General features: G+C 36.3%; 1 protein-coding gene across 4 annotated transcripts in view; it reads right to left on the bottom strand.

Annotated features, from left to right (window-relative positions):
* Window positions 1-2,072: 2,072 nt before the first annotated feature.
* ELOVL4 (ELOVL fatty acid elongase 4) overlaps window positions 2,073-10,285 on the bottom strand; it is a 40,225-nt gene continuing 32,012 nt past the window's right edge. For 2 of the 4 annotated variants that reach the window (XM_021541601.3, XM_077782320.1), the window contains exon 6: window positions 2,073-9,928. In XM_021541601.3, coding sequence (XP_021397276.1) covers window positions 9,653-9,928 — 276 coding nt within the window. In that variant the 3' untranslated portion in view covers window positions 2,073-9,652. The remainder of the gene's footprint in view (window positions 9,929-10,285) is intronic. The other 2 variants (XR_013339746.1, XR_013339747.1) reach the window with 2 other exon arrangements.

Raw genomic sequence — 10,285 nt, 5'->3', positions numbered from 1 at the left:
GTTCATTTTGCTCTGGAACTTCCAGTTTCAAGACCTGAAATTCTTGCATAAACATTCAGATTGCATTATAACAGCTGACAAAAAGAAATTAAGGAGCATAGTTAATTAGCCCATCCTCATCTCTGGTTAAGTGTATCATCAATCTCTTTCTAAAGCATTCTTCACAACTGTAATGGCTATTTTTTCTAAGCATCAAAGAGAAACAGGCTCCAGCTGGGGATTTAAAACCTGATATTATTTTCCTAATATAAATAGCATTAATAAGCAAAAATGAGGGCATTTCTTAATTTGGTTGCTTTAGCTACTGGAATAGAAGAGGGCACAAAAAGAATAGTAAGTAATAACCTCAATGAGCAGAGTTCAGGGATTTTTCTTTACCTTATTTCTCAATGCTGAAGAAAGACATGACAAAGCTGTATTGAATGAAATGATTTTTAAAATTTATTTAAATCAAAGAAATAGAACACAATCTGTCAAGTTTTTTCATTTATTTTTCTGAATTCCTAATTTCTAGACATAGCTTTTGCAGCTAGTAATCTCTATATCCTGGCCTAGTTACTGTGCTGAAAAAAAGCTGTTGACTATATTGACTTTGTTGCAGATAATGGAATTCTTTTAAATTTCTAATTTAGATCCAGAATGGACTGCTCACCAGGTCACAATGATGTTGAGAACTAATCTTGGTGTCTGGCATTATGCTCATAATGGGAAATTTGGAGGCACTTCACAGCATTCTGCTGGTGTCTCAACAAAAACAAAGAATTACATTGCCTTGAGATGTCATGCTGCCAAAATTGCTACACCAAAAATTAAATTGAGAACAGAGTCTCAAATCCTTTGTCTGCATAAAACATCATGTTATTCTAGCATCCTTGCAATGCAAAAGCAAGCAGACCATTAATACTTTGTGCATCTCTTTGTTCCTACAGCACATATTCCTACTCCCCATGAAAATATGCATCAAGAGATAATGTGAAGAAAGTATCAAGAATATTTTGGTCAGATTAAAATACCCACTTATTCCCCAGTCAGTTAAAATTCCTAACAAAACATATTACAAAGCAAATGAATTCCTTCTTTCTAGTGCACCACCTACTGAGCTGAGCAGCCATCTTCTAATACTTGCCATGAATTGCAGAGAGCCCACTGCTGCTCCCTGGTAGCCATTGATTACAGGGGCTGGCAAAGTCACACTTAAGGTGTTGAAAGAATGAAAAATTGTCTCACTGCCAAAAATGTCCTGAAATATATTTTGAAAGGCACCCTGTAAATCTGAGTATGAAAAAAATTACAATTTCAAAAATTACAAAATTACAAATTCTTACTTTAGAATTGAAATTCTCCTTAGTGAAATTCTAATGGCTCAGTTCAAGGATTTTAGTAAATCAATCCCTCTGTAGCTTTTAATGGGCTTCAGACAACATCTTTTGGATCCAAGAGATTTTATAGACTTGTGAGCAGGCAACTTATGCCAAGTGCTTATGAAGATTCTACTACAAGGGTAATTCACAGTGCTGGTGCAACTAGAGACATTAAGGAGAGTTTGAGTTACAAGCATTGCACGTACAAGTCTCATATCTCATCCTTTATCAAAAGCAGATTTAATAAAGTGCCATAAAGCATGAAAAAAAAACCACCCATGCACTTCTCTGCAGCACTGAGTTTTCTCTCTAAGAATTCTGCCACAGCCATCACTGTGTAAATTCAAAATATGTTGCCACTTCTAGTATTTTACTAAAGTAATTACACCTTAATTGTAAAGTTTTAAAAGAAACAAAAAAAAAAAAAAAAAAAAAAGACAACAAAAGAAACTAAGTGGAAAAAATTTTAAAGGTTTTGGTCCTTATTTTTCTATTATACTTCAAAATTTCTAGTGTGCAATGTGAGGTCTAGATGGTAAGTAAATTTTATACAGTCTGTTAGCATCATGGACTGTCCTTAGTGAAATTCTCACAGAAATAAGTGAAACTTCACACAGAGAATATGAAAAAGCCTCAAAAGTCACGATGAGGGATTTTACCTGTGCAAGAAAACTTACCTGACTTTAAAATAAAAATACCCAAAAGTCAGACTTATATAAAAATCTGGTATTTATTAAATTGTCATCACAGAAGAGCTCAATATAAAATCTCTAACAAGGTGATTTTATAGTGCAGTAAACTCTCTGTTTCCCACAGCCAAACTCTGGTTATGAATGTACAGTGTGCCTTCATATCATAGAATACAAACTGGAATTTGTCCTTGTAGCCCCATATTTGTTAAGCAGGAAGACCAAATTTTAAAAAAGCTGTTCCTCCTCTTAGTTTATTATATCCAGAAAACACGGTTTTGAGATCATTACACGTAAAATATTGTTATACTCAACCTGCTCAGAATGTGCGGCCGCTATTTGGCATTTCAGGCTGCACAAAAAGTCACTTCACATGCCCCAGTGACAAATCACAGCAGTAAACTATTCCCTGAACACATCAGTCTTCATCCAAGAAGCCACTCTAGCAGAGCAGAAAGGCATGCACAGATGAAATGATTGAAGTGGGCAAAGAGGAAAAGGGGAATTTTTCAGTAAAGAACTACCTATTACCTAAAATCTCACTTTCTGAGTAAATCCTAACAATGTGGTGGGGTTTTTTCCTATTTAATTGGAGCATTTCCAGCATATTTGGCTTATGTCAAGCAACTAAGAGCAGAAAAATATTCTAGGCTCTTTACAAGCACTGCATCCAGGGACACATTTTCTTCAAACTCCGTACCTCATGCTGTCAGCAGAAAATGTTCCAACACCCCCTACTAAATTTGATGTTTTGAGAATAGGTAGAACTACAAAAAAAAACCCCATTCCTCACTGGCCCAGGGACTTCTTCTGTGCCATTTGCCAAATGTGTGGAAACCAGGTCAGACACCAATTTCCAGGTGAGAATCTGTTGTTTAGTAAGGAAAATTCCTATCAGGCTGGGTAGACCCAGACTTCTGTACCCAGTACCCAAGAGCAGCATTTGAGGTGAACCCAGTGTACCAAATGACACCATGGACTTGAAACCCTTGACTGTAAAACGCCCCAAAGTTTATTTTAACATTTTACTCACTTGCAGCTACTACAGATCTTTCTGTGACCTACATTCCACTCATGAATAATTCAGTAAGCAAACACCTGACCTGAAGATACATGTACAAAAAAGAAACAAAGCAGTAACAGAAGCTCTGCAAAAACAGGTTTTTAGCTTATACAGCAATTTTCAGCTTTGGAGGGCTTTCTGTTACTGCAAGAAACTACTCAGAAGCTCTGAAGATTACGAGAAAATGAGATTATGAGAAAATACAGAGTGAGTCTTGCCAATGCAGGAGTATTATGTTTGTCATTACTTTCACTCCAAGCATTTGTAGTTAAATAAATCACTCTCTTGATTATCATTTAAGACAAAGCAAACTTTCATGTACTTCAGAATGTACTTATGCAAAAGTGCCTTACTTGTATACCAGTACAGCATCTGTAATGAATACACAGCAGTAGCAGTTATAGAGTAGTCACTTAACTCCTGCAACATCTAGGGACAACAGCAAAAACTAAAGAAGCAATTACCTCATGTTCTTTAGTTTTTGGCCCAAGTTGTTTCTTGAATTTCTCTATTTTTTCTCATAAACACACTCCAAAAAATACTAACGTAACAGTGGTTTTCTTGTCAAACAAATTAAGGTTCCACCACTGCAAGAACAATAGCTGTCTAGGTAAAGATAAAGACAGAAAATACTGAGTCAGTTCAAAACTCAAATCTTTCTTTTTGCTAGCAAACTAAAACCTACCTGATATTGAATTGACAGCAGTGATGCCATATGAGCTTGCATCAATTCCCACCTACTGAATCAAATGCAAATAGCTTTTTCCCCTAAAGCAGCACTGACTGTGTGGTGCTCTGGCAGGAACTGCCAGCACTGTTTTGTAGTGTGCACTAATCAGAGCCTGGATGATCAAGAGACAAAAACTTACCCATCAATAAGTATCTTTGCAATTAAGTCAAATGTGATGTCACTGACGTGTCAGGCAGTCAACAGAAAAGTGTGCCTGTATTCATGAGGTGACCTAGAAGTCCCAAGCATAAAAATGCACTGAAAGGCACTAATCCATAGAAGGCACTGCCTTCAAAGCTGTCTTTGAGAACATGCTTCATATGTGTGTCTGAGAGCAGCCCATGCTCACCCAGTGCTTTGAGCTGAACCCCAATTTCCCAGATGTTAAGAAGCAAGCGATACAAAAAAGAAAACAGAACACCAGAGGATCCAGTCTATTCTATCCAATCATCTGATAAATCTGATTTGATCACATTCTTATTTTTAATTACTGGTGAGGAATTGAGTTATAAGAAAGATACCTGCAGAGAGAGCCTACCCCAGCACATGTTAATCATCTAAAGGACAAATCTTGTTCTGATCACTTGGTGTATTTTCTGATCCAGGGAGGATGTAAGCAGTGGATTGAAGCAATAGCTGAGAATTGTGCAAGACATAATTGACCACACCATATTTTGCTATGACGGCAGACTTGATTCCCTGCTACTTGACATCCGGAGTAGCTATTTGCACTGAGGTTCTAGGAGTGCAACATGGGTGCAACTTGATTTTATAAGGTTGATTACAGAGCTCATACTTGGCAGACAATGAAGGAACTTACTGTACCCAACACATGTAACCACCAATTGCACCTAATGCCAAAAGTGCTCCAGATTCTCTGGGATGAGACTTCATTAACACCACACAGTGTCCAGCAAAAGCTAAACTTCATGGCTAATTTTATTCCCAATTGTTAATGTTTCCAAGACCAAATAAGGAAACTTAGGGGATTTTTTTTTTTTTTTTTTGCTTAAGTGGGCATCCTATTTTTAGTTGGTTCCCTAACAGTGGTTTCAAAGCCACTCCATTATTATTTGGGGACAATATTCAAAATTAGGAAGTCCCTGTAACCTCAAAATAGGAGGATATGTCACAAAAATGGTTTCCACAAACTCCTGGGCAACTAAACAGATTACATCACAAAATCTGCACAACACTAAAGTTAGCAGGCATCTTGAGGCAAGATGGGACACAGAAGAACATACTACAGAATGTATAAAACCAAACTCAAACAGCATGAAAAAAGTAATGTTTATTTTCAGTGTTTACAAAAGCATGAACACCTTATGCAAAAGCAGCACCCTGAACCATACATTTCCCTCAATCCTCCCAGGATACTGGCAGAAAGCAAGCATTTTCTCTGCTCTTTAGTGCTCACCATACTCTGCTGAGGTAAATGGGAACCAACCCACTCATTCCCATGGAGCTCCCTCTGCTTACATTAGCAAAGGGGCTGGAGCATCAGACTGCAGTGCAATGAGATGTCATATGGGTGTCTTGCTTTAGGTATCAAATTAGATAAGTCTGTGTTTCTAACCAAGATAAATACACTATCCAGATATTTAATTAGTTCCCCATTCTCTTCAATTTTACCTGAAATAAATCTCATTTTAAATATAACTCTCAGCCCACACTAGCTTCATGCAAGGTTTAACTTTATGCACCATGAACAGTTTTACTCAAGTTTTTAAGAAATAGCTAGTGCTTGTAAACTATTTTAGGACTCAGATCTTCCATCACAAAAGCTATTTGTCCTTTCTTACCTCCCTTCCCAGCACATGCAGTTCAAGTGTTTCTCTGAAGAAATGTGCCCTTAGGTTAACCTGAAAAAATGTGCAGCATTTTCATTTTGCCTTCACCTTTTTATCCTGGTCTGGAGCTGGAAGTAATTGATGGTTCTGTAATCAAATAGGCCATGCTTTTGAACTTGCAGGGAAACATTGGTTTAATAGTTGGACTCAGTCATCTTAATAGTCTTCTTCAATCTAAATGGTTTTATGACTCTATGATTTATTTTTAGAAGCTTTCTGTTTAACAGAGAATATGATTGCAATGATTTCAAAGACTCACCTGGAGCAAGTTACTCTTACTAAAATGATCCCTACCATAATACAGCATAGTTCCACAGCTACCCTGAGTTGAGATCTCTCCCCTCAGAATCTACAATTGATGCCTCAAAATATTTATTACACTGGTAGAAATGGCTCTGTCTTGTCTGCAATCCTGTATCTAAAACAACTGACAAATACTATTTATGTTTGCAAGACTGATACTGGATCTGTGGAAGGAAAACTGCTTCATTTTCCTGCTGGAGCTGTAGGAATCATTCTATTAGCTCCTGCCAAATTCACATTCAAGAAATATAATTTACTTCACATGTTGAAAGAATATGCTAAGAATCCATACATATATACACACACATACACTATGTATGTGTACACATATATACATATATAGATAATTTGTATTTAATTTTACACTGAAAAAGTGCTAAAATAATCCAACAACTGTCACTGCTAGAGATGAGGCTAAATGAAAAATGGTATTACTTATATGGCATCAAATATTTAGAGACTCTGGTCCAAGAGCTTCAGAACTCCTAGCAAAAAATTATCACTCCTTGGCAAAAAAAGAAAAGTTTCAAATGGTTTGAATTTAATTTTTCAATAAATTGAAAGGATTTAGAAGAACAAACCCCAATAACCCTGTAAAGAATAACTGTACTGCGAAAGATTGTATAATTTGAATTTCAGTACTATGTATAGAAAATACACATATTTATACATACTTTCATGGCAAAATTTTAAGCTTCCTTAGATTCAAAGATGACTCTAATGAATCTGTCAGTATTTCACATGTGCATTATTGCCTATATTTTGAAAAACAAAAAGCTGTACAAGTTGAGCCCTGTATTCTGTGAGTCTGGCTGCATAGTCAGAAACAGAAATATTGCACTCAAGACCATGCCTACAAAATGCACATTTAATAAGGCCATTATATTCAAGATTGTAATGGGACTTGAATTACATGAACAATCAAATATATCATAAATAAACCTAGGAAAGTCATACTGCAAAAGATGTACTCAAAACAGCAGTGTTCCAGTAATTTAATAACTGGTTTGTTTTTTTTTTTCCCATGAAAATGGGAATCTCTCAAACTGGTTTTACGCACAGGGCCAGACAACATGATGTGTATGTACACATGCATTCTCACAATGAGGTTTTTTCACTTTTTTTAGTATTTAACAATTACTCCAGAATTTGACAGTAGACTTCTACTCGAGTTTTGTCAAAAATATTCAAGTTGCAATCAACTTTAATCCAATTCCATGCATGATAAGGGGGAAAAAAATTTAACTTTCAGTTATTTAAATATTTACCATCATGCAAGACATAATTGTTAAGTCAGAAAGTGTAGCAAAGACACAATTGATCCTGTGCTGTAATACTCCTGGGGTGCTGTTTCAGAGCTAGATCACAGGAAGAGTATCAGTTTCGCTGATCTGGCTTATTGAATGAATGACAGAGCAAACAACCAATTTAACACAATTCATGGAATGATACAGATTTAGAAGTTAGCTGCCCACATCCCATGGCAAATAGAAAGAAGCTACCCTTTAATCAAAGTGAGGTAAACGACCTTGAAATTACAGCAGGGTAACTGCATTCACACTAGTCACTACCTTGGAGCAGCAGGTGTGCTGTAAATCTGCTCCGTAGTTATTTACTCCTTTAGCTATTCCAAAATTACTGAGTCAGCCAGCACTTTGGCTTGGTTAAGGGTAGTGGCATTTGTCCAAGAAGGAAGGGTAGTCACCATCCCTCTTCCCCATGCCACGCTATGTAAATACGCAGTTATGCAAATGCAAAAAAGCATCATTACAAAGGCTGGAAGAATCAGAACACACAGCAGACAAGAAACTTAATGGTCACATGAATTTGAGTTCAGCAGAGTCAGTTTTTCACAATTCTACATTCTGCCCAAAAATCCACAGTGGTGATGATTAGGGATGAACCACCTTTCAGCTGAACCAACTCCAGCATTAGAGCATTAGAAATTATTTTCTAATACAACAGACTACATCCAAAACTCTTTTTCCTAGGAATTGTTTTCTGAGTTGAGATTTTTTTTATATAGAAACAAGACAAACCTGAGACACAGAATATGTAACCTGCTTGCATATTATAAACAGTAAATGGATGATTGAGATAAAAAAAATCTATTAAATGTGTCACTCACTTTACACTCACCGTTCCATGTACTCTTTCTGCACCGATGGTGCTACTTGCTAGATATGTGTTTGTTGCTGCCTCTGGATATGTTTCTGACCAGAGCTGGGGGGGAATGCATTTGGACAGTAACAATACAGCTCTTGCAGTGATGGCTAAGGAACACAGTAATCCAGGATATAGTTTCTAATTCCACCCATCTTCTACTCATTGCATGCTAAGCAGCTCAAAATGTACCTCTCAGTAAACACATTATTCAGAAGAAGTATAAATCTTTCCCTATTTTCTTCACAAAAGGAATGGTAAAAAGTCCTTTATGTAACATGTAAATGAAAATCCATCTAAAAGTTTCTACTTATTTTAGCAGTTTTGACTTATAAAGGTGACCTGTCTATCAGGCAATACTTCGTCTGCAAGAGTCTAAGAAATAGAGTTTTGACAGGTATCAAGCAATAGCAACATTTTCAAGATTTTATGTTTGCTATGTATTTATGTATTTAGCACTTTTAAACTGAATTCTCTCTCCCAATAAAGTGATGGTTGGTTTTGTAGTTAGCATGACTACCCATGCACACAACATTTCTAAATGGAATTACATGCTGTTTTCTCCCTACCATAACATTATCTTACCATTTTGAGTATCAGTCAGTGCCACAGATTTAACCCAGGTCATGGACAACAAGCAGCAGGCCTATTTTTACTTCTTGCTTCAACCAATATATTTGTTCATATTTACACATTCTTAAAATATTTGGCTCTACTAAAAGTAGCACTCCAAAATTTCAGTTTACATTAAAATGATGACTTGATCAAAGGATACCACCAAAAATCCCTTTTACTTCCACAGGGAAACATGTTCTCCTGAATTAATATTAACAGATATTTAGATTAGAGGACTCTGTATTCCAGAAACCAGTTATTTAATGCTCAATATCCTTTTCAGCAGATGAAGAGGTAGGTATATTTCCACACAAGAAAAAAATAATAAAACAAAAACCAAACTGTAACAGATACTCAATTAAATCAAGTAATGACTGAAAAATCAAATACTGTTCTGACAGCACATATTCTGTCTGAAGGTACTCTCCAAGGAGGACAAGAAAAGTTGCGGATTCTGATTAGATAATATGTCATAATTTGAAATTTAATAGTATTCTGGAAAGAAAGCACAAATATTCAAATGCTACTTCCTTCCCCTCCCCCCGCCCCAAGAAATGTGGGTGCCAACAAAACTGTATCAATTGTACTATTAACTTTTGGACTGCTAAACATGGAATCAACTGCAATTCTTCCTTACATTCACCAACACCAGCAGTCTACAAGTTTACACAGAGACCATATGCATGATAATTACATAATTACAATAGAAATTCAACTTTAGTGTTGTTCTTAAAACAATCTTCATAAATAATGAAAATATCTGTGTTCTAGCTCTTCAGTAACCTAAGGTTAATTGGTACAGATAGTGTTTTTTTCTTCCTTTTATAACCCAAACTGGAGGTTCCTCACTGCCAACAATGGTTAAGGCCTGGATCAAGTTACTCTCCTTTTGCTTTTCCCTTTTTCTGCTTTTTTCCATTTTCCACCACCGCATTATTTTCTGGTTTGCTTACTCCATTTGCAACAGCACCATTTGCTATTTTGCCATTCTTTACAGGTTCCTTGGGCAGCTTATATGTCCGATAGTAGAAGTTACCAAACAGGAAAATGAAGGTGACAGCATAGAAAATGACACCCCAGTGCATCCATTTAGGGAAAGGACAATCAATATAAATAGACATGGCTGTGTGGCCAATAGTCACATGAAACTGCACCTGAAAGACAGAAAATATAGAATCAAAAATGTCTGGATATATTCTGTAGGTCTGAGCATATCAATTTATACCAATTCATTAAGTAATGAAAACAGCTGAATTGGGAGGTGGTAGGGAAGCTGTATTTGTCTGTCACGTTCACGCAGGCACATCTGTGCTTGACCAGAAGCATCACATTTATTGTAGTATCATCAGTTTTCAGAAGCAGGAAAATGAGAGGATAATAACTGATCTGGATTTTCTCTACATTTTGAATATGTTTTTGTTATTCAGTTGAAACAACTAGCAAGGAAGCATTAGACTTTAACTCACACAGCTCTTACATATGCTGCATATATTTTTTTCCAAAGGTGAATA

This window comes from Lonchura striata, chromosome 3, assembly GCF_046129695.1.
Source record: "Lonchura striata isolate bLonStr1 chromosome 3, bLonStr1.mat, whole genome shotgun sequence".
NCBI lineage: Eukaryota > Metazoa > Chordata > Aves > Passeriformes > Estrildidae > Lonchura > Lonchura striata.
Note: the sequence above shows the minus strand (reverse complement) of the source record. Positions and strands in the feature narration are given on the sequence as shown.